The 26,160-nt window shown below is 38.2% G+C and overlaps 1 protein-coding gene across 1 annotated transcript in view; it reads left to right on the top strand.

Moving 5' to 3' along the window:
• Positions 1-26,160, top strand: part of cadps2 (Ca++-dependent secretion activator 2) — a 271,647-nt gene that overhangs the window by 121,942 nt on the left and 123,545 nt on the right. The window contains exons 7-11 of the mRNA XM_084733727.1: positions 3,475-3,586; positions 8,447-8,586; positions 19,848-19,914; positions 23,631-23,739; positions 25,152-25,352. Coding sequence (XP_084589853.1) covers positions 3,475-3,586; positions 8,447-8,586; positions 19,848-19,914; positions 23,631-23,739; positions 25,152-25,352 — 629 coding nt within the window. The remainder of the gene's footprint in view (positions 1-3,474; positions 3,587-8,446; positions 8,587-19,847; positions 19,915-23,630; positions 23,740-25,151; positions 25,353-26,160) is intronic.

Genomic DNA, 26,160 nt, shown 5'->3' with positions numbered 1-26,160 from the left:
ATTTTATTTAGACAAATCTCCAAATATCCAACTTAACCAAAGTTATTCAGTCAAGCAGTCTGTTGTGGTGTGAAACTCAGACCAACCAGCTGTGAGCTCATCTTCACATTTGTCCTGCAGTCTGTTTCCACCGACATCTGGTTGGTCTTAATGTTTTTAATGCTCAAGGTCAGATTTTGCAAATCAGACGAGACACATAAACAAACTGTCGTGATAATTATATTCATATTTACACGATTATCTCAGGTCAGTGGACACACGAGGTCAGAACTGTTTGTATCAGTGTCTGCCCTCCGTCTTACAGACCTGATGCCTGTGACTACTTAGAAAATGTTGCGTGTGTGTGTGTGACTGAGTGAGAAGTGAACACACCTTCCCGCACAATGTTGCCTTGGAAACTGGGGAAACTGAATATGGCGCTCTGTGTTGCTTCTCGCGCTCAACAAGTGAAGGGGTCACTTGTCATTTGTGCACCCCGCCCCCCCCCCACACACACACACACACTTAGACACTTAGAGTGACTGTTTTGACATAAATGCATGTAATCATGGGAGCGTGGCTCTCCGTGTGCATAATGGCCGTTGTCTCCGTTATCCTGAGCAGAAGGCGTCACTCTGCTCCATTAGAGTCCCTGTGAGATGAACAGTAAGTGATTCTTGACAACAGGCGACACTGATGGGACTGTTTACTGCCTCTGGATCTGTGACTAAGACCTGATGTGATCTTATTACAGCAAAGTTGGCAGGGTGACTTCTTCTGTAAGTTAACTTTGCATTCCATCATGTCCAATTGATTGCAATAGAAAAGACTGAAATCAGCTCGTCCTGTGGAGTTTGGAGCCTGTAAATCTAAAGATCTGAGGTGCACACTATATTTATTTCGGTGCTACACTGTCTTCATGCTTTTGAGAATAAAAACAGCATCGTTCTCAGATTCAGATGAGAAGGCTCTCACTGTTGGGCTGATGAGAATTTTGGGACCTAAAAACTTTAATCGTCACAAAGCCTGACTGAATCTCACAAGCTCAGCTCTCCCTGAGAGATTTAAAATCTGCAAAATATCAACTAAGCAGTTGTCGCCTCACAGGAAGGCTGGGGAGTTTGTGGTTGGTGCAGGACCTTCACTCTGTGGAGTCTGCGTGTTCTGTCCGTTTCTGCGTGGGTTCTCTCCGGCTTCCTCCACAGTCCAAACACATGCAGGTTAACAGGTTAAAATGTGAATCTAAATTGCCCAGCGTGAGCGTGAATGGTTGTCTGTTTTTATGCCATGAAGTGTCCAGGGTGTAAGTTAACTTTTCAGTCTGTCATGTCTGAGTGTCTGCAATAAAAATTGAAAACGCCTCATCCTGTGGGGTTTCGAGCCTGCAAATTTAATAAGACTACATTATATTCATTTCCTCGTTGTAGCTACACTTGGGATTTTATTCATGCTTTTGAGAACAAAAACAGTGACATAACCAGATTCAGACATGAAGGCTCTCTGATTGTTGGGCTCATGAGAATTTTAGGACTTAAAAACTGGCATCGTCACAAAGCCTGACTGAATCTCACAAGCTCAGCTCTCCCTGAGAGATTTCAAATCTGGAAAATATCAGCCAAGATTCAGCTGAGCCTGACAAATGTTGTACATGTCGGAGAAAGCAATAAACACAGTCAGTCAAAACAATTCATTAAAACTTAAAACTAGGTGTAACAAGCTGTTAGAGATACAGAATGAAGCACAGCTCTGTCCTTTACACATACAGGAATTTGACTGATAGTTTAGAAGAAACTGGTGATTTTTTTCACAACATGTTTTTCCAGTTAAGATGAAGAAAAAAAGGCCGTTTACAGTTGAGCCAAAATTATGAAAACTTTCTCTGTCTTGAGCTTGAGGTGTAAAACATGCATGAGATTGTCGATATGCAAAGCAAACCCCACATTGGCAGCGTTCCACAAAGAAAAAAAATACCACAAAATATTCTTCAACACAGGCTACTGGTCCTTCTCCTGGTGCTGAAACATTTAAGCATTTTTTCATGTTGGAAAGGTGCCGGTGCCAAGTGGTTTGTTCATTTTGCTGATGAGTTGGAGTTGTGCTGGTTCAGATTAAACACCTGTCTCCTGCAGATGTTCAGATTACAGCTCAGTGTGGCTGTCTTCTATTATTCCCTCCTGAATTATTTCAAACTGATTAGCCGACCGCTAACAAAACGCTGCTAACCACAGCTTCAAACACTTGACATTTTCACAATAAAAGCCTCATGCTGGTTTTAATGTGAAGCAGAGATTGTTGTGTGTGCATCAGCAGTATCATGACACAGCTCTCATTCAAATGAAGGTTCAAACAGGAGTGAAACTAAACTCCAAACCACAGAAATGTAGTTTGAAGCTACAGCACTGATGATGCTGATATTTAAAGAGCAGGGAGGCCTGTGGATGATATATAATGCCAATGTCAAAGCAAAGAAAAGTCATGTATAATTCCATTATTTCATGCACATTAACATCTAATATACATTTTTATCCTTGCCAGAAACATGCTGTTTTATTTATTAATGAAATAGAATAATTCACTGAGTTATGCTGTAGATTTTAAAACTTTACTGGTATTTAAGGGAGAGAAGAGTAGCAATATTTTAAATATAGGGAGCATAATATATATTTAATGCTACAGTTTTAGATCAGAGTTGCTGTGGTTTAGGATGACAGGAGAATTGTGTTAACATCTAGAAAAGATGATGGTGACTGAGACAAATGTTTACAGAGTTATAGCTCAAGTTAAGGCTCAAAATGAACTTTTTCACCGATTTCCTCAACTTCCAAAGCCGAAGCGCTAACATCGTTCCACAGCAGCCGCGCTGACACGGCTGTTTGCAGATGTGTCTGCAGACAGTTTTGGTTTACTGGCCTCATGAGCAGAAGCACTGGCCCATGTGATTATCTCAAAATGCCCATGTTTAGTTTGAGTAAGGTCATAACGGCTGGTTAATAAATAATGATGTATCTTGCAGAGATTTTGATCGACTGCAGTTTGAGCAGCTCTAGAGTCAGATCTCCCACATGGCTGCTGTCAAAAGACCAGTTACAAACTGTAGTTAGTTTGTCTTAGTAATATTGAAGTAGTATTTCACTTGAACTCGTTGTCTACACAGAGACTGCTGTTATATAAAACTGAACTTAGCAGCAGGACAGACAGACACATCATACTGTCTGCAGCTTCTGCCCATCTGCAAACTTTTTTTCTTCTTTCTTTCTCTTCCCAGAGGAGTTGCACAAAGCAACGCTGCCTTTCTCACTTTTTTCAACATTACCGGGGCTTCTATGCCTACGTTCAATGCCTACATTGATCCGTTAAGTGTGAGCAAAAAAAACTTGTAGGTTGTGGCCGTTCAGAAAGGCCCATTTGTGCGGTGTGAGTTTTAACATGACGTACAAGATCAATAAAAGCACACAGTGACTGCCCGGATTTAAAGAGGACCCTTTTGTGTTTCAGGTGGGGGACGCAGGGGGACTTCACCACGACTCACCCTCTGCCCTCAGTCAAAGTGAAGCTGTTCACAGAGAGCACCGGGGTCCTGGCTCTGGAGGACAAGGAGCTGGGCCGAGTGAGACTCCACCTACACTTTAACACAAACACAAACACACAAAAAACACTCAATTTAAATTCTCATATTTATTTATGACCTGTATCAGATCAGAGGTCAATCGATCAGGTTGTAACTAAAATACTGTTTGCTTCAAATAACAAACAAATTGCTCATGAATGAATTCCTACATTGATATGTATCTGTTCTCCATCAGATCTGATCTTAAATGCACCTGAAACCTGCATAAAAAGAAAAAAATCTGCAATTAGAGTTTTATAACTTGAACACACCTCGATATTTGATCAGTATTCAAAGTACGGACAGATGAAAGACAGAAATAATAAGCTGAAATATGACTTGGTGAACTGCAACAGTTCTGTCTAAACTTGTCTCTTTATTTCAGTCTGTATTAGATCATTTTAAACACTTAACTTTGTTTGATCTCTCTGCAGTTAAACTGAAGAGGAAATTAACCAATCAAAAAACTGTCTTCCTGAATAATGAGCCAATTAACTACTGAACTAATAAACTGACAGGGTTGTATTTTTATATGAGGACAAACATGATTGTAGTCCTCCGTCTGTGTTGTTATCAGCAGCAGAGTGAAAAAACTCATCACTTTTACAGCCTCTTAGTTCTGACAGCAGCAGCTCAGTCAGCATCAGCACGAATATAAATACACAGCTTTTTTTAAAAGCACATCTTTTGGAGACTTTTGGAGGTGAGGTTTCTGTAAGAATTGACTTTTTGTGTGAATTGAAGTCTTTGGAGAAATGATGAAAGCATTAATGACTCAGTGCTTCAAAGGAAGCTTCAGACGTTTAACTCAAGTGTTTCTCAGCAGCTGATAATATGATTCTCTTCTGGTCGCTTTTGAATCCTTTCGTGTCTCTGGGAGTCATGTGACCGCGGAGCTGGACTCAGGATTTTAGAAATTAATTAATCAATCAAAATTTATTCATATCGCACCTTTCAAACAAACCAAATCAAGGGCTTCACAAGCGACTGACAAAACACAGACTGTATAAATTAGATTTAATAAAATGTTGATAGGATTAAAATATATATATATATATATATATATATATATTATAATATATAAAATACAAAAATAAGTATAAATGTTAAAATCATAAGATCATAAACCACAACATAGAAGACTAACGACTTGGCCTTAGGGCTGAAAGAAACACAAAACAAATCATTTTTATCAGTTTTAGTGGTAATGGTAATTTTTGCATTTGATTTTCACTGAGAAAAAAAGATGATTACCAAACAAACACGCATGTTCATGTTCATTTATGAAGGTTCATCTTTTATCAAAAGATTGCACCACCTGTGATTTGGATATCGTGATTTCAGTAATATTTTGATTAATTGCTCGGCTCTAATAGGTTTTTAGTTGATGTTTAAAGGCCTCTCTGATCCTTCGTGCCTGAAGGCAGCATCACCAAATGTTTTTGCTCTGCTCTGTAGAACAGCAAAAAGAGAAGAAGCACAGGATCTGAGGATTCCTCCTGGTTCATAAACCAGAAACATCTGTGAGAGGTGGTCTGGTCTGAGGCCGTGTGCTTTATAAATCAGTGAAAGAGTTTTAAAATTAATAGGAAAACGAACCAGTGTCAAGACTTTTAAAAAAGGTGTACTCTGTGTTTGGTCTTGGTCAGCACTGGTGCAGCAGGATGTTTAAATAACTGTAGCTGTTTTATTGTCCACTTACATAGACCAGAATGTGGTCCAACCTGGGGTTCCCAACCCATCATCAAAACCTCACAGGGGTCCCAAGGCCTTTTTGTTTTAATTTAAAAACAATTATATATTCAGTACATACTGTTGGCTTCTATCACAGTTTCATGGAACTAGAGAACTAAGAAATAGAAAATAAAACTCAATGAACTTGTTATTTTCAAAGTTTATGTTATGTTATTATTTGAGATATAAAAAAAACATTCCTACAGGATAAGACCAGAACACAAACTTATGTTCACAGAACCTTCACTCTCTGCTAAACAACTTTATGCTGCATTAGAAAAGTACTCAGTTAAAACAACCAAAGAGCCAATAGAACAATGGCTGAGCATCAGGGAGATTTAAAAAAAAAGTTCCTGAGTTTCCAAACATGACAGGAAAACTAATCTCTGATGCAACATCCAGGAAATAATCTCCTCAGAATTCATCCTAATTGCTTATTTTCCTTAAACTTTCTGTAATTATTGTGCTCACTATTTGGGTTAATTATAGTTGGTAATGTAAAATAATGAAATAGCCATAAAATATGTCCGAGGTCGTTACTGAATCATAAAAAACGGGTCCGACCACTGCTCCAGCCTCTTCTAAAAAAAATGCATCCGTCTCTCTGAGCAGCTCAGAGAGACGGATGCTAACAGTCTGGAGTCAGTGGTCCTGAAAGTGCACGCTGTGTTGATGGAAATCTTAAAGGACCAGTGTGTAGGATTTAGTGGCATCTAGTGGTGACATGGCGGCTCTCTGGAAGAGAAGCTGCTCCGTCTGTAGATATGAAGGACTCATTCTAAGATAACAGCTGATCATAAAACAATGAAAACATACTTATGAGCAGGTGGGATGTTTTTGAAACATTTCTGTTCATTGTGCCTATAGAGAATGAAGCCTGTTGGTATATATCTTGCAGATGTTAAAGTAACACTTTACTCCATTAATCTTCTTTACTTCATTTAATCCATTTTTTAAAAAATTAGTTAATGAAGTATTGCGATATTTTCACTTGCATGCCTTTTGCTTTTCTCATGCAGACACACAGCTGATCTGATAAAACACGGTGCAGAACAAATGATTTAATCAGAATTAATCCCCCTTTCTTTCTTTTTTTGCTGGATCTTGCCAGAACAAGGATCAGGGAGCTCCCAGACTGGAATCGACACATATTCTGTTGGATCCAGTCCCTCCTTTGTCACAAGCAAAACCTTTAAATAAAGTTTTTGTAATATTTAGTGTTATCTAATGATTAGTGTAAGCCCCATATCAAAATAAGTAGTTCTTTGTGCTGTAAAACTGGTGAAATAACTGTCTAAGTTTCTTCTTATGAGGATTATATTGCATTCCTGCCATATTCTGCTAATAAATTCTTGTGAATCTTGCACACTGGTCCTTTAAATATATTTTAGATGTGGATTAATTTTGAGGTTTCTAGTGAGGATTTTAAAAACCGTGAGATTCTGTCCAAAGACAGGACATCAGTCAGCTGGCTGAAAAAGTGGCCTCTCAGGGCTGTTTTTATTACGGAGAGATCTGAAGTGATAAGTCAAAGGCAGCTGAAGTTCCTGTGAGACACAGAATATGTAACACTGCTGCCTTCATCAAGCTGTTAAAGTGATGGCTTTTTGTCATTCAGGGATAAGTTAGCCTTTAAAGTTCCCTCTGGCGTTATTCAGACATGACAGGACATTTACAGACGGACGATCTTTACAGACTAATTACACAGAGATTAAAAAAAAAAAAATCTTTAAAGCAGGACAGGCTCAGAATCACCGAGGAGCTGATGAAATATTAAAATCAGCTGTTAACTCCCCCGGAGAAATAAGACCATCAGTGAGGGTTTAAACCAGTTAATTACTGACTGATTCTGATTGGACGGTGAGACGTGTGTGAAGTCGGCGAGGGAGTTCAGAAAGTTCAGGAAGTTTCAGACGTCCTTCATGGTGTTAGAGGTTAACGTGAGTCACACAAAAACACACAAAATCATTTTGTGTAAGCAAAATCCTGATTGAGTAGAAGGTACTTCAGTCTGTTTGTGTGTGAGGTGTTGTGCTGTATTGTGTGTGTGTGTGTGTGTGTGTGTGTGTGTGTGTGTGTGTGTGTGTGTGTGTGTGTGTGTGTGGTAGGAAGACAGATGAAGGACACTGAAGACAAAGTAAATAAAATGAGCTCTGGTTGATTGTTGGCAGACTCTCAGGGGGCTCAGAGCTGCTGTTTGACTTTCTTTTGTGATTATCAGACGGTTCATCTCAGTGTGAAAATGAACCACAACCAACAATTTGTCCAGAAGTGAATTGGGGGAATAAAAAAAGGTGGATTTCCACTTTTTCCTGTAAATTCTGTCCATTTCCGCCACTAATTACCATCAAAATGAGAGTCTACAGCTGTTACTCTCAATGAAACAACCACAGCAATAAATACAAACTTGTTCCGGTTCTACTTTTCCTTATAGCTCATCTCTATAAACAGATATCTACACATGGATGCAGGAATTGTAGGCAAAGGATAAGATTTTGGATTTCCAAACTAAGCTATTGTCTGATGCAACTTTAGCTTTGTATTTGCTTTTTTGAAAATATATATCAACATTCAAATACAGATATCTGTTAGTAGCGTTTCAACTCTGTTATCACATCTCAAGTTGCTAATCGGACCGCAAACAGGGACTGGCACATGGAAGAGGAAGTCTTGGCCCAGATATCTGTTGTGCAAACATCCGGTGGCTGCACCTGAGACCACAAAACTTTGTCTGAATCCTCGTCAGCTGATGGGTTCCAAGGTTGTGTCAGAGGTCACAGACTACAAAATAGGGATGCAGGACTCTTTTTAAGAGTTTTAACTGATCGTGTAAACATTGAATTTTATTATATCGTTGATAAAGAAACTTTATTCAATGTGGATCTGTGACATCAGGACCTACAACTGATCCAGGTAACAATCCCAGAATTTGCCCTGATAAAAAAGATGGATCTGATCGGTGCATAAAAGATTTGTCGTAGGGATCTTTGATGGAAACTTATGGATATTTGTTGATGTTGTTGAAATGGCAAAGCAGGAAAGAGTTTACAGGAGAACTTACAGACTCTGGATCTTTGTGACACTCCCCCCCCCCTCCCCCCCCTTCTGTCCCCTGCCCCTCTTCAGGTGGTCCTGAATCCGACCACGAACGGGCCGAAACAGGCCGAGTTCCACCGGATGGTCGTCCCCAAGAACAGCCAGGACACGGAACTGAAGATCAAACTGGCCGTCCGCATGGACAAACCCCCCAACATGAAGCACAGCGGGTGAGTCTGCAGGGGTCACAGGGTCTGGTCCTCCAGGAGTAGACAGAGTCTTATTTGAAATTCGGGCTGACAAATATGTGATATGACTTGCAATATTAGGTTGAATGCAATGTTTTTGGATTGTGGCGTGATTTTTGCAGGGATCTGTACCAAACAAAGATGTTTTCTGAAAGGTACTACAAAGAACTTTCATATTGTGTTGATTTTGGAGGACCATCTTCTTGCAGATGGTCTTGTTAACGTCATATAGCAGCATCAGGAATAAACTGAGACACTTTCACAACCAGTTAAAAACTCTTTGTAGTTGCTTTGATTAAAAATGAAACTATAGACCAGAAAAAATACTCAGGAAAGTACAAATACCTCCAAAAATAACTAAATTACAGCAGCTTCAAGTCTGTTGACTATGATGTGCAGTTCAGGACATCTGTGCAGCACAAGATTTAGTCTAAAATTGTATTTTGACACAGATTTTGCCTTCAACAAACATTGAGCCTCCTGTGATTTGAAAATTGCAGTGGGCTATGTTGCGATAAAGTTTCCTGAGCTGCTTCATTCTCAGCTCTGTTTGTCTTCTGCTTCATAATTTTAGAAACCTTTGAACTAACATCTACATTTCTCCCGCTGTCAACTAGTTATTATCGATTCAATTATGAGGAAGTGAAGGATGAATTCAGCCAATGACAGATGACTTAACTGTGTATGTGTCTTTTTTTGTTCTGGCGTTTTAAGACCTTCCACATCAGTCTGTTCTTTCAGCTGCAACTTGAATTTAAAATCCAACTTTTTTTGCAAGATATTAGCCATGAATAAAAAAACAAAATTACCACAGAGGCTCTTTTAATCAAAGACTCCCTGTTAGTGTTCATGACTTGCTGCTCGATGATATCATCCTGGATGAAGACAGTTTGACAGCCAACAGCAGGGCCATTATTTTCTGTGGAAACAGGAGACAAAACAGAAAACAGATTAGAAAATTGAAACTGTGATTGTTTTTATTCTGATACTGTGAGCATTGAGTTAATATCATGAAGTAAAACTGAAATGAAAACAAAAATAAGCAGTGGAAAAATGCTGTGAACTGAAACTAAATAAAAACTGAAACTAGCAAACACACTCAAAAACTAAAAAACTAAAACTAAACTGAAATCAAATGTAAGTCATCGCCATAATCAAACAGAAACAAATTTAAAATTCAAAACTATTATAACAGAAAACAGTCCTGCTTTAAACAAATGCAAAAGTCTTTGTTGGTGTGTTTGTGTTGTTTCAGGTCTTGTTAGAACGTAATAAGATCCAGGAAGTCAGCTGGAGTAACAGAACCGTGAGTTTATCAGCTGCCGAAACAAAGCTGCACAGTTTTGGTTTCCTTGTTGAACATATCAGTCTGTAACTAAACAGAAATGTAAAGTTATAACATCCTCCATCTAAACACAACAGATCCCTCATGCTTATAAAAACATTATAATTTGCTATAAGAGAAAAACACCAACCTAAAAAAATCAAAACATTAGAGAAGATACGTCATTGATCCTGTTGGAAAACTAGTCGTGCAAAACTCAGAGGAATGTATGAATAAAAACGGAGCAGAAGCGCTACAGACATCTGTCTCTGTAACCTGGTTGCAAATGGTTGCAACATGCTGTCTGTCAGAAAGACACAGGAAACTGAAAACAAGCCTTTAAATATAACACAAATGATCAAACACTGAAATGTGACTCACTATCTTGTTCTGATAGATTTATTGATGTAAAGTTTGCTGACACTCGTAACACAACGGTACCCTAAGGTTACGTCCAGACAAACAAACTTATGTTCTTCAGTTCTTCACCATTACAGCCTGGTGTTGCTTTAAGGGATCCTAAAGTTTACCTCAGAAAAACCTCTTCAAATTATCTTTACTTGGTCTATTTTATGATAAAAAATTACAGTGCATACATTATTCATGCAGTAGAGACCTAATGAAGATACTGCAGATGTAAGATAATTAAAAAGTAATTAAATAGTAAAAATAGTGCAGGAATAATGATTTTTTTAGACAATATAAAATAAAATACAGATTAAAGATATATGAACAACATATCTATCAACAAAATGCAGGTAAACATTGAATCAGTTTCACTCCATCATCTGTGGAGTGGAGGAGGTGTGGCGTCGTATGGCCTGAGGGTGGAGGACAAAGACTTCCTGAGTCTGTCTGCAGAGCAGGACTGAGACTGCAGTCTGCCTCTGAACAAACTCCTCTGCAGAGGCTGGGACGCACCGTGTCTGTGATGGACAACAGTTTAGGTCGGTCTCTCTGCCGCTGACAGAGGGGAGTCCAGCTTCGTTCTGTCCGCAGAGACAGCTGTCCTCGGCAGCCTGTCCAGGAATCTCAGACTCAGTAGTCTCGCAGTGTGTCTGTCTGCGTCAGGGTTTGGTTTGAAGCGTATCTGCAGGCTGAGAGCTTCACCTGCTGGTCAAATAAAGGAAGTAGAAACACTGAGAGGATGAGATTACAGCAGCTTGTTAGTTGGATGTATATTAACACAATATAAACCATGAATTCACATTTATGCATCAACTGCATTACAGTTTATTGATCTGGAGTCTGTCGGACTTTTAGTGCTGCAGTATAAAATTCCCAGAGATATTTAACCAGCCTTAAACACATTGATCCTAAAGTGCCACATCTGTGAGCAGAATGTCATTCATCTATTTTTTGTTTAAATCAAGTTTTTTTTTATTTTTCTTACAAAGGTTTCAGCTTCTGTAATGTGAGTGTTTGCTGCTTGTTCTGGTCCTCTCTGTGACGGTGGGCCGGGTGTCTTTGGGTTGTGAACAGGTGGGGGCGTTTGAGGGCATCGTTTTGGGCTCAGAAAGGCACCAATATTTTTCAGTATTTTCTGGCATTTGGTGGACTGATTGGCTGATTAATGATCAGGAAGACGATCGATGGTTTCAGCCCTGCTTTTTGTTTTTTGTTTCATGTTAATGCAGTAAAGTTCTGTGAAACTGACGGCCTGCTTTGGATGTGAATGGCTGTATTTCATGCTGTTCATATTGTGGAAGAAAAAAAAGTGACAGAGATGCTGAGATATTATAAAAACAAAACTCATAAACATTTCTGGCACTGAGCTCTGAAACGAATAAACAGATGTTGGCTACAAATAGCTGACTAGATCATCCAGAAATTCCATGTGGTTTGACAAGTGTTTGTGTCAAAATGTGTAAAATAAAACATGCTGGACCCCAAAATGGAGACGGGGCGAAGCAGAAATGGTTTATAATGTGTCTCAAGACACAATATACAGAAAGCTTACTTGTGAGGCCGGCAGATCAAACTAGAGAACAAAAAACAAACAAATGCAAGAAGGACAAACGAGAAACAAAAGTCCAAAAACAAAACTAAATGCAACAAAAGCCGGAAACACAGTGGATCACCCCAAAGATCGACGACAAACTGATACAGAAACAGAGAAACACAAGGACTAAAAAGACAAGGAACAGGAAACAACAGTCAAGACACATGAGGGAGGACCAGGACTAAACCTCAAGACCGTGACAGTCAGAACTTTGCAGTGACATTATATTTTTCTCAAAGCCACGGCGCCCGCCCCCACTGTCTGGACCCGCCTCTTGTTTATAGCCGTCAAACTGAGCATTTTCACTTTTTTTCTCGCCTCATGATTATCCAATAAAGACCTCTGAATGCTGTTATCATATGAATTGTGCTGTTTGCAGATGAGTGGACCACAAAGAGCTTCTTTCTGAATCAGAGGCTGAAATGTGCGTGTCGTTCCTTTTTTGTACGTGCATTTTAAAGTAGACTGTTAAAGGTTTTGGAGTTTTTAATATTTCTAGAGCAAAAAGTCACTGAGTTTACAAAGAGAATTCTGTGTTTTATACTGCCTGCGGGATTAAAGATCCCAGAGGTTAAGATATCAATATTTATATTTAACTTGACGTCAGGCAGAAAAGTGAAATGACCTCGTAGATTTCAGTCACTCTGAGCATCATCTGTCATCCGTTTTTTTTTAAAAACAAGTCGCCTTCTCTGAGTTGTAAGCAGATGTTTGGCTCCTTGACGCCCGCTGGTCGCGTCACGTCACACATGTCTGTGTTGTAACCGGAGGCCAAGTTCAGTCTGAAAACAACGTGCATCGGGCTTTGAAGTACATTTTCTCTTGTTTGATGGGCGTGTCAGAGAAGTCACCCAATCAGCAGCACCATGTATGTAAACCCTGTATTAAAAAGGCAGTGGTCAAGTGATCAACACAGAGCTGAACACACAACCACATCTGTTCTCTGTAACCAGATGTGTTTCTGCAGTTAAACTGTTTAAAATCTGATTTCTCTTTTGCAAATTTACCTTTTGATAACCAGCATCTTATGTTATTCTTTATCTGTGACACTTTCAGATGCAGTTGTACAACACTTTTGTCATTTTGAAGTTGTTTCCTCAAAATGATAGCAACTGATTTTCACTACAATTTTGTAAATCCCTCAAAATGCTGATTTAAGATGATGTTGTCCTGATGATCCTGCAGAGGGCTGCCGATTTACAGGATTAGTTTTTGGTTTTTATAACTGATTTTTATCATTCATCCAATTTGTTTTTAACAAGAATTTCTTAAATTAGCCAAAAATTAAACAATTACAATTTTACTTTTTCATTTTATTAAGCAACAAAAGATTTATCACGAAACAGTTTCAGATTTAAATCTGTTAATATGTATAACAGTGTGCAGGTTGTGCAGTTCTTACTTTCTGCCATAAGATGGCAGCAAATCACAATTTTCAAACCCACAAATCATCGAGGATGAGAAAATATTTCTGTGAATGAAACCATACAGCACAGAGTGTGTTCATCAGGAGAGAAATTTATTTTGACAGCTGATCTCTGTCAATACTGTGAGGCTTTTAGAGTTTAAATAAAACCTGAAAGTCAGCGACTCAAAGAGAACAACAGGATCAAAGATCACGTTTCATGATGCTCAGTTAGTCAGAGACACTCGAGAACTCTTTCCTGAACCAGAGGTTCCTTAAAGATCCACTGCAGATACATTACATATAAAAATACCCTGCATTGAATAAGAAGTTCTACTGAATATTAGAATTATTATCGAATAACAAAATTAACATAACAAAATTCTATCTTCTCCCTCCAATCAACACAAAATGTCTCGTCCTTCACTAAAATATCCACTTACTGCCTCTGTGACCCGGAGAGTTCAAGTTTTCACATCACACTTCCCTGACTTTCATCTTGGATCATGATTGGCTTCCATACTGTCTGTGATGTCCTGCAGGTTTTAACCTTAAAGTGAGAACAGAGAAACTTTCCTTTTACAGCTGATTCATGTGAAAACAAACTCTGCACAAACATCTTTCTGCACAGTGAAGCTCACACGTCCAAGTGAAGCAACAAGAAGCAGAACATAACAGTTTTGAGTGGAGGGAGAAAATGCTAAATCATAATCTGTTCTCATGCCAGGGCAACAAGTGCCGACATCTTGGTCACAGACTTTGACGTGTCATACTGATGCACTAGCTGACAGACCTGACCATTTTAAAGGTTAACTTTGTCAAACAGTCACAGTTTTGTTAGATTTAGGCAACAAAACTACTTAGTTAGGTTTATATTTTAAAAAATAGTGTGTTACATCATATAACATTGACTTTTGGACTTTTGATTTCATACAGGACTTGAACCCCAGTCTCCTGGGTAAAAGTTCTGTGTTTTTGACCTCTTCATTCACCTGCCTCCTTCATACAGGACCTTTCTTTATATAACGTCACCTGATGGAGGTGAGTTTACACTGAACTCACTGAAAGCTTGATGTGTCCAGTTAAATTTACAAAAAGATACTGGATATGTTTTTTTTTTTCAATTCAGATGTACTTGCTGCAACTTGAGAATGTAGAGTTATGGGACGTTTGTGGGCTTTAAAAGTTGTTGGAAGGTGGATTTTTTCCCTCATGATGCAGCAAACTGATATCTCCTCATGTGTAGCAGTGGAGTTAATCAAGTAAATGTGAATGCAGAGACAGTTTGTGTTACACTGGTCCTGTTCAGAGCCCACACTCTGTGTCTGTGATTAACACTGTAGAGTGTTTTCACAGCGCGTCATCAAGCCAGAAGTCAGGCATGTTGGTTCTCCTGATTATTTCCAAGACATCTGAATTCACAACTCTTCCCAAGGATTTGCTACCTTCAGATGGGGTTGTGTTTTCTGTGATCAGGAGGAGAGTCCACGTGAACGCCCTTCTCTCGTGGTGTTCACGACCTCTTAAGAGAAAACTGTCTGAAAGATCGCAGACTTCCTACAAGCTCATGAGTAACATGTGAAGGCAGCATTGTTGCACTGTTGTCAGTTTATAAGAATAATAAACATTTCATCAATTGGCTTCTTTAAAGGGATAGTTAAAAAAAAAAAGAAAACTCAGTCATCATCTACTCACCCTCATGCCGACTGAGGCTCGAGTTGATTTTGTCAGTCTGCTCAACACTGCTGGAGTTTCACAGGGAATCAGTGGAAACCAAACAGTGTAAGTGAATGGTGACCAGTTTTCAACTGGACAAAAACCATGAACTTAGCTAAAACACTGTACACTGGGGATGAGAACCCCAGTTCCCCTTGATAACTGGTTCCAAATTTTCCAGTGCTTCAGAATTGTATGCCTCCAAGCCTATCAGTTCTGTATATCAATGCCAGCATGTTTCTCTAACGGCTGCATCAAACAGTGATGTCAGACTCATGCATCTATGCTGCTGGAAACTTGCGACAGGAGGGAGTCGTGGTGGAGATGAAGAAGAAAAGGTCCAAAGTTTGGATAATGACAACAGCGCTGGTTATAATGTCGGTAAAATGATCATTTCAAGTGAGAACAAGTGAAACACCAGAAATGTGCTGAAACATCTTTTTACACAACATGGACTTAAAATCCAGGAATGCCATGTATTTGACAGTCTATGCACGAGCGCCACTGCTTCCCGACCGAGCGGCACGTCTGTTACACAATGTAAACATCCTGTTAAAATAACAGATTTTTTCCTATGCAGAAAACCTAAGTAAAAACAAATGCTCTGACGTTTCAGAGATGATAAAATAGTTGTGTTGACACAAAAAAAAAAAACCTGTGTAGACCTGCTTTTTTTACCACACAGAAAAATGATCAGGAATCTAAAGGGAATTGATAAAAAAAATTGGACTAATAAGAAAAATCAATAATGGCATTTGGAGTCTGATTACAGACTGAGGGATGAATATTTGACGCAGTTTTCAAAAATCCCCACAAGGGGTCAGTGTTAGCCTCCCTGTGAGCACAGCTAGCCTCTGGTTTCTGTCCAGCTTTTTCTCATGTTTCAGCTGCTCTCTGTTATTTCTTCTATATTAAAGACACAATCTGTGATTCACCTGCTGAAAGGTGTCATCCTGTGTTTTTTATATTTTCTCCATTCAGGTTATTTGATGCTGTTTTCAGCGAGAATCAAAGACTGACACAAGGCAAACAGGGCCTGTGTGCATATCAAAGAGGAAGCAAGCCGATGCAGGAATTTGTGTTGCTTAACGCAAAGAAAAAGATAAGAAACAGAAAACGTTTTGGTCAAAGTTGTTTACAAAAGAATTATTTATTTCTTTTCCCGGGTTCAGACCGCAAAAGAAAAGACATGAAAAGGAACCTGAAGACGTTAAAGACATGAATCCTTTAAAAGGCCGACAGATGCAAGAAGGCATTTTACTTCCAGAGGGAAATGGGCAGAAAAAGAGAAAGTGCACAAACAGGAAACATTTTTGGTTCACAGATGATCATCTAACATATTTTCATTTGATGTTTTCTTGTCTGTGTTTGACACCCGTCACCTGTTCAGCGTGAGCAGCCCTGAGCTTCTTTTTTAATCATGGAGCTGTTTTTTGTGTGTGTGTGTGTGTGTGTGTGTGTGTTTTAAACCGAGAGCCCTCCTCTTCACGTCTGAACATTAAATACTTGATGGTTTTCTGCAGAAAATATTTCATATATGTCTTCCTCCTGTTTGCGATGTGAGGCTCAGTTGTTTTATTTCTTGCTCGTACTGAAGGTATCAAAACCTTTTCAAGCATAAGTTTGCTTTTGGGAGGAGAGGACACAAAGAAGTCAGAGACTCTTCAACCAAAAAGAATGTTAAAAAAAAAAAAATGAAAACAGCACTTTTACAAAAGCAAATAAGTCAACACAACAAATTATAATGGGATTGTTAGTGTGCCCTCTAGTTTCAAGTGGAAATCACTCACAAATAAAAATATCTTTCAATGTCGTGAGATTATTTTATTTTGCAGGATACTAAATTACTTTTTGATACCTGGCAACAAAAGAAGCTCTTTAGAATCAATTCAAGACAATCTGCTCTTTAAAAAATAAAAACACTTAACACAGAATATTTCTGCTGGTACTACTGCAAAAAAAAAAAAACCTCCCTTCTTCTAAACAATTTACCCCACTATAATGTGCAAAAATAAGCTAATCTATTTGTGATGAGAAATATTTCTCTTCACAGAAGACAGAACAACTTTTCAATGCCAGAGAACATAAAACACTTTCTGACCAGTTTAAATATTTAAGATCCATGGATCCATTTTGGAATAAATTCACAAATCTGAAAAAAGATAACCTTAATTTATAGATGTCACTGCAAAAAATGTCCTTTCTCTCTACTTTTGAACATTAGTTTTCTTATGAACAAGGAAAGAAATCAGATATGGCAAATTATTTAATGTCATAAGAGACAGAGCCATGATATACGCAAATTATTAGTCATCAAGGAAAACTATAACTGATATACAGAACTCATATGCATTTGCAGCACAAATTAAAATCTTGCTGTTAAAAATTAGAGTAGCACAACGTGCAACACAAAACTTCGCAGAGAGGCCTTTAAGCATATTTTTTATTAAAATTGAACTTTTCATCAAACAAAAAGTGTAGAGAAAAGCAATCAGTATTTCTTAATGTCAACTGAAAACGCTGCATCACAGTCAGAGTAGAGCATTTTAAATTAATTTATCTTACTGGCAGTCAGATTAATAAAATACATGATTACAAATTGTAAAAATGTTGAATATTGGATTCCAATAATCGGTTGATCCTGACCTTGGAGCATAAAACAAAGTGGAAATTATTTGCAGACAATAAACAAATTTATGGAACAATGAAGATTTTTGCAGGTGACACTGAAAAATCAGGAAATCTCCTTTCTTGTTTAGTCTTTAAATGTGTATATTCTTTATTCTTTCATGAGATTATCACCCATTTTCCTAACCACTTAATTAGAAATGTCATTTTTTTTTTCTTTCTCTCTTGCAGTGACCTGCCTTATTCTACTTCATTTTTACCTACCGGCGCTCATTTCTAGACAATTCCTGTAATAAGGAAAACCATAGTTTAGTTCACAGTAGAGCTGCAGTAATTTTTCAAGAAGAAGAGTCAAAATTTCCTGATTCCAGTGTCTTAAATGTGAATATTTTGTTGTTTCTTTGTTCCTTTACGACAGTAAACTGAATATCTTTGCGTTGTGGACAAAACAAAGTATTTGAGGTTGACGTCATCTTGGGTTTTGAGAAACTGATCAGAGCTTTTAAACCATTTTCTGACATTTTATAAATCAATTGACTCATGGATTAATTGAGAAAATAACCAACAGATGAATTGACAATGAAAATAATACTAGTTGCAGTCCTAGTCTATAGTTTTTCCTTGTTTTAGTCCAATGTCTCATCACTCTTTAAAAAACCCTTAAAGTGTGAATATCCAGCTAAATGACCAGTTAAAGATGGATGGTTTTTTAGCAGCGAGGACTGTTAAATGCCTGCAGTGAACTCTTTGGCGTCTGCAGTCCATCACCGCGGCGTCGTGCGGCTGAATGGATGTTTGAAACCCTGCAGGAGGACAGACGGCCAAATAATTTTCACAAGTGGCCGGCGAGCGGTGCCACATGTTAACCCGGAGTCGTGCAGAATGGCCCAGATTCTCTGTCCAGACGCACCGCAGCCTTGACTGGAGGCCTTTTCTTTAAGGGCGGGCAGCAGGGCTGAAGAAAGAGGTCTCGCCATCGATTGATTTTCCTCACTTGCACTTGCCTGTATCCCACGCTTCAGGAGGCCCGGGAGCAGCCATTGATTGAGAGGCCACGCTGGTCATTCTTCCATTTTCTTCAAGACTTCCTCAATGAGCTGCTGTCTGTGTCACGGCCTCTCTCAGCTCAGGACTCATCGCTTTCTCCTTTTACTTTCACACCGGGGGAGGAAATTAATGTGTTAATAACGTCCACAGCTGGACGAGAAAAGACGTAATGTGATGTTGAGATAGAAAAATATAAGGATGTGCTTTGAGTAACTTAAAAATGGATCCTGATCGAATCTGATCATCGATGAATCTCAAAGGCTTCTTGTTGTTTTTGTCTTTATGTACTGACATCATGAAAATAAAACATTCCCCTCTCAAACATATCAAATCTACAAAACTTGACAGTGTAACAAGTAAAATTTTTAATTTGACCACTTAATTATGTTCTTTTTTCCAATATTGTTGTAATTTATCCTTTGCCTCATTCTTTTGAATTAGTGTTAAATTAGCAACTTAATGGCAACACAAGTGTGTATAATTATTTTCACTGATAATTAATCTGTAGATAATTTTTTGATTTACCAATTAGTCTTCTTTATCTCGTCTAATTTCTCAAGAAATAATGAAATATGACCATTAGGGCTGCAACTAATGATTATTTCCTTCAGCCAGTGAGATCTTTCATTGGAGAAACTGCAACAAGAGAATTATTGATTAATGTGTCAACATCACAGGCGAGTGAGAAAAGTTATTGTTTCATGATAAATTATCTTGTTATCTTAAAATGCTCCTTTGTTTTGAGCAGATAACAAGATAAATGAACCTGTTATCTTGAGAAAAAGGAGCTTTGTTCCTTCAATGATGAAATAATTAACTTATGATCTAAAGATAACAGCGTTTTAAAAAAAATAATTGCAAAGCACGTCTGTTCTCGGCTTCCATAGAAAATAAAACCATGTGGATGTGTTTTTACTCCTGTTTGTTTGTTTTTTTGTTTGTTTGTTTGTTTGTTTGTTTGTTTGTTTGTTTAATTGTGTTTCTACTGAGGTGTTTGGAGACTGACCAAGTTTGCTCTTTTATCAGCTCTCAGCTCTATCATTGGTGATTAAAAAGTTCCTCTAACAATTTGTAAAATCCTTTTCCCTGAATTTGCTGTCTTGTTGTTGTTTGTGTTGCAGACACCTGTACGCTCTGGGACAGAGAGTCTGGAAACGCTGGAAAAAAAGATATTTCGTCCTCGTTCAGGTAAGACGCTGATGAAGCCGAGATCAGGCGATGCATAATCGATGTGCGATTGATTTGGCAACTGTGTCGCAACACCAGAGAGGCACTGCAGGCTGAGGAAGAAAAGATGTGACTCAAGCATGGTTTTTTTTTGTTTTTTTTGATCCAGCATCAGTGGAAATATGAAATGCATCATTATTCAGAAGTCTGTGTGTTTTTATGATGCATTAGATCAAACTGTCAGCCTTCATAGAAAACACGTCCTCACACTCTCTTTCAAAAACTCTCCTTTCCTTTTTTGATTTAGCAGAGTTTTCAAAAGAGGGTAACAGAAAAAAACAATTTCAGGTTGTTAATGAAAATCATCTCACATCAGTCGCTCTACTCAAAAGGTATTTACACGTCGTCTGAGCACAAGAGTCCCGCTGATGTGACTCTGAAATTCTCTGATACATTTTTTTACTTCGTTTTTTTTTTAAGTTATTGACCTTCTGAGAGCAAGGGCAGAAATTTAAATTCACATTTGTCTGAGTGATACAAGTCTGTTTACAAGTTCAACTTATTATATTTTCATGCGCAGAATAATGACAGTGAAACTCTCAGATCTCAGACTCCCACTAACTGATGTAAAAAAATATGTATAAAAACAAATCATTTCATTTCATGCAAATTTAAATTCAACTATTAAATTACTTGACAGCTATTTTGATATTCAGCCAGTCAATCAGTGTGGATTTTTTTTGGAAAATTGTCCAAATTCTCTGATTTTAGCTCCTCAAATGTGAATATCTTCTGGTTTCTGACAGTAAACTGAATATCTTTGAGTTGTGGCCAAGACAAGACATTTGAGGACGTCATCTTGGACTTTGGAACACTGATCAACATTTTCTGACATTTTATGGACCAAATAACTAATTGATTGATCAACAATAATCATAAGTTGCAGCCCGACAAAGATGCTTCCTTGAGTCTGTAGAATCTGATGTGTTGTTCAGCACGTCTCTGCAGCACCACAATAATTTTACAAACCAAAATTGGGTTTTATTAAATATTGGACCTCCTGTGATTGAAAATTGAAAATTTTGATTAATTGTTCAGCCCTAGTCTAAAGTGACTCTTATGTTCTCCAGGTTAGAAATGTACAAATTTGTGTCATAGCTTCTGTCTATGACTCTGCACCTTTTCCTTTAAAATTCATCAGTGGCTCCTCTCGATTAATTATAGACTCCAAATCCATAAACAGAAAAAACCTATATAGAGAATTTAATAGTTGCAGCAACGGACAGTTTTTTTGCTCTTTTGAGAGTAAAGGTTGCCTTTGAGTGAGATCTTCAGAAAGTGGAGGTCCTCTTCCGTGGAGGCCGCCATGTTTCTACAGTATCCCAGAATGCATTTTTCACAAGTTTCGCAGCCACTGTAGGCTCCTGCATCCTTTGAAAAGGGAGGATGAGGGGAGCTGTTTGCAGTCTGCAAGCTCGCCACTAGATGATGCTTAATCCTGCACACTGGTCCTTTAATTGATAAAATATAAAAATAAATTCATTCTACCAAACCAAAATGTCTGCAGGATGTGAAACATCTGCTCACTTCTAAAACCTAAAGAAGAAGTGAAAACATGATTATACACTGTGAAGACAAACAGAACAGAGAATAAGGCCACTACATGCAGACACTGGACAACACTGTCCACACAAATCCAGCACCATAGAGAAAATAGTTTACCTGGAACACCAACTGTGAGCCAGACCTGAACACCCAACATCAGTCTTGGACCTCACTAACACTGTTGTGTCTTAATGGGAGAAAATCCCTGCAGCAGGTCCATCTGGTGGACGGACCGAAAGCAAAAGAAACTTCGAAGGTCATGGTGTTGACACTGCAATGTTCAGCTGTCCACATACTTTTGGCCACGTAGTGGACACGTGCATGCAGTTTTTGTTTGGTTAAAAAAGCCTCACGACATGAAAAGTTGTAAAAGTTAACTTCACTGTGCAGCAGATAGAACAGACAGTATTCTTCATGTCACGCTGGTTTGAGTATTTCTCAACTGAATTTAACAAAATGAGATAAATGTAACCTTAGACATCCTTAAAATTTAAAAATGATGTTGAGATAAGAGAAAAAAACCCTGAAGCTTCAGGTTAATAGTTTGTCAGTTCTGAAAACCACAAACGACATTGTTCTCAGGTTGTCAAGTCAAAATAACGGTCCACATTCACACACCTGAAACCTGCTGCAGTTCAAGTCAAAGCGAAGCTTCATCTGAGAAGCACCTGAAGGTCTGGACTCGGATTCACACACACTCAGTGTCAGCTTTATGTTTCTGTAAAGGAAATCAATTTGTTCTTTTTTTTTTTTATCAAAGCTGATGTCAGTGTGTCTCAAACTCAAGTTATAAAATGAAGAGTTTGTAAAATTGTGAAATGATGAATGCTGATGAAACCTGAGAGGTCGATGTGCCACATGCTACACATTTTTGTAGCATAAATGAAATTCTTTCTCCAGTCTGAGGATAAAGCTTGACAGGTAATTTCAGTGGACCTATTTTGACATATTTTGGGGTCTAAATCGCTAATATGTAAAAAAAAGTTTTGGAATTAGTCTGGTTGAATGCCGCAGCCATGAGACTAGATAAAATGGCTGTAACACAATCCCTTCAAGCAGCTGAGTGTGTCAAAGTACATCCACTAAAAGAGCTTCTATCAAGGACAGATTGTTATTCTGTGCCTGACAACATTATGGAAAAGATCGCTGCAGACAGAGACTTTTATATTAAAGAGTGAGATCGTTTTTATTTAACAAGAAACAGCCGTCATATCACTCCATTCAAAGCCACCAAACTCCAACAACAAAAACAAGAATTTCACCTCTGCTGCCATAACTAGTTTGTTTGTGTTATTGTGTGACTTTGGTGTTTTAAAGTGTTAGTTTGAACCTGGACTAACCCTTAAAAACACGCACTTTTAGTGGACGTACTTACTCCCTGGTGCAGTTACACCCAGGAGTCGTGTTACAGAACATTTCAGAGCTGTCGGTTGAGGTGATCAACTGGACCAATGCCAGAACTTATTGTACTTTTTAGTCATTTAGACTTGTGCAATATTTGAGCAATAACTATATGCAATACACAATGTGCACACACACCGCACTCACACACTCAGGCCCACACATAAGTGCAATAAAAACTCTTGCAAGTTTTGAAAAAGTTTTGGCGACTACTGACTCTTCTTTAGATAAACTTAAATCTTGGACTTTCAGCGACCCCCAAAACTTGCATCTAAGAAATATAGAGTAAGTGAAAGTAAATGATGGTTAAACTTTTCTGTTAAAACCAAAATAATGACAAATTAGGTTCACAGCTCAACTCTGACCACATATTGAAATACATTTTTTAGATTCAAGTTTATCTGAAGAAGAAAAGTAAATTATCTCAACTAAAGATTATAGGTTCTCTTTCTTACTTACTGTTATCGTTTATATTGAACATTCCAGCCAAAGTTTTTCACATTATTGTACTTGTATAAACATCTTGAATCTTGAAAAAAATATATAAAAGAAATAGAGCACAGGTTTAAAAGTACTGGAATTACCCTTTTTTTTTTAGATATTGTAAAGTAAATTAGAGCATGCAACAACATAAACCTAAAGTTCTGTGGGACAAAAAAGAGCAGTTTAAAGATCCACCTGTGTGTTTTTAGGACTTCTGTGCTTCATCAGTGTGCGTCTTCGTCCTGCAGGTGAGTCAGTACACGTTCGCCATGTGCAGCTACAGAGAGAAGAAGGCCGAGCCTCAGGAGCTGATGCAGCTGGAGGGCTACACAGTGGACTACTGCGACCCTCAGCCAGGTACACACACCTGAGCCGTCCCGCTGACATCATCACACAGGGCCTGACACTGCAGCAACACACAGCGCACGGAAAACACACATCTCAGCTCACACACTGCTGGAAACGAGGATTTTACAGTGGTGAAAAATCTCCATTAGTCAAATCCATTGTGTAGCATTTATAACATTACATGAAAAGATGAGGAATTTATTATAAAGCGATCTGCATTTTGAACTGTAATTATAAGGCTGCCATATGGTCAAGTGAGACTGCAGTTACAAGGTCCTCACGTCTTTCCATATCTCAAGTCAGATCCACTATAGAAACTGAAGATACTGAGTGAACCCAGTGACACGCTGCAGAGAAAGACTCTGGATGGATTTTCATCATTTACATTATTAGAATTGTCAATGGGGTTCAAGTAGTTATTAGAATTTAGAATATCATATTTAGGAATTCATACTGACAATCTGATCTGTGTGCGTTTGCCAGTGAGAATTCAGTATAGAACAGTTCAGAAAAATACTCTGAGATGGATTAGCGGGTCAACATCTTGACTCTAGTGGGATCTGAGGTTGTGAGTCAGGGCTGAAGTTCCATCTCATTACAAATTTTCTCACATTCCAGCGCGCTTGCAGTCAAGCCTGCTGTAGATATGAGGGTGAGCACATCACACATGTGAAAAGAAATCATGAAAACTGCTGGGCACCAAGAACAATGGAAAAAATAAAAGACCTGAAGCTTAAAACGTGAATGAACTTTGTCAAACTTTTTTGAAAAACGTTGATAGAGATGTACAGAAGGTAAAATCTGAGGTAAACAAAAAGTAAAGTCGAGTAAAAAGTAAGAATATACACAGTAAGATAAATAAAACAGCTCATAGTCATTAACTTGTATTTAAAAATGGATTCAGACCTGTGACTAAATGTGATAAATCCAGACCTTTTCAGAGGAAATCTTCCATTCAAACACCATTTTCATAGAGCAAAATGCATCTGGATACAGCTGGATAGACCTGCAACCATAACGAAAGTCATATTAAACTTGTTCCAGATCCTTTGGGAAGTACAGCAAAAAATATATCGTCCAGTTCGTTAAATACTGATGTGACAGCTGATTCAGGAGGAACAGATTCACATCAGCAGTAGCTACTTTTGTTATTTGCAAAAATGCCTCAACAGATAATAAGCTTGCACTCCTCTGTACACTCATTGTATCAAGCCCACCCCATTCTAGATAAAAGACTGTGATTGGCCAGGCAAGATCAGGAACATGAAGGCTGACCAAATTTATCTGTCAAAGCAAATTAAATATGAATTTGTAGATTCGTCTGGTTCCCGGGCTACAAAAACTTAATTAGATAGGTTGTTCTTTATATCGAGTCTGTTTCATTTAAAGCCTTATTTCTTGCTTACTTTCCTCGTCCTCAGGTCTGCAGGGCGGCCGGGTGTTTTTTAACGCAGTGAAGGAGGGCGACCTGGTGATGTTCGCCTGTGACGACGAGCAGGACCGGATGCTGTGGGTCCAGGCCATGTACCGAGCCACCGGACAGTCCTACAAACCCGTCCCACCGCCGCAGAACAAAACCACAAACTGCAGAGGAGGACTCCAGAAACCAGCATCCCCCATCAGTAAGTCCTGATTTTCTCTGTAAGAATAAAACTTAAGTAAAAACAGCAGATTAGACAAAAGACCCAAAGATTTTACTGTGAGACGTTCACTGATACTGGTTTGGAGCTTTGGTGACAAATTCAATTCAGACAGAGTCAGAAATTTAGGATTAAATTTCTCATAATTTGACTGCTGCTGCGATCAGAATAGGACATGAAATGACACAGGATACAGAATTTGGAAAAAAAAAGCCTATTTTGACTGAAGTTTAAGAGGAAAAAGTTCATTTAACCTGCCAGAACACATCGCTAAGTTCATTTACGAGAATAGACAGACCTTTCTTACTGTTGTGGATGGATTCCTCTTGTTGTTCAAAGACCTGAAAACAGTTTCCTCAGACTGTTGAGGTACTGAAATAGTTTTTTTTCCAAGAGGATTGATTATTTGATGTCGTTATATAGAAACGAATAACAGTTGTTTTAAAACATTTTAATTTTCATTTTATTTACAACTCAAACTTTCAAGGAAACATTTTGTAATAGACTTTTGAGTTTTGACCCCAACTCATTGTCCAACTCTCGAGTTTTGAAAAAGTTTTACCAACTACTAATCTTTTGTTGAGACAATTTACTTTTCAAACTTAAATCCTTGACTTTCAGACAAGCCCCAAAAAATATAATTTCAAAATTATAGAGTAAATTCATCCAAGTGAAAGTGAATGATGGTTAAAATTTTTGTATTTTCAATTAAAGCCATTTAATTTTCAGGCACCATTTTCTTATCTAAAGAAGAGAAGTAAATTATCTCAACTAAAGATTATAGGTCAGC

Source organism: Lutjanus erythropterus, chromosome 13 (genome assembly GCF_056507025.1).
Source record: "Lutjanus erythropterus isolate fLutEry1 chromosome 13, fLutEry1.hap2, whole genome shotgun sequence".
NCBI lineage: Eukaryota > Metazoa > Chordata > Actinopteri > Lutjaniformes > Lutjanidae > Lutjanus > Lutjanus erythropterus.
The sequence above is the reverse complement of the archived record's forward strand: the minus strand, read 5'-3'. Positions and strand labels throughout refer to the sequence as shown.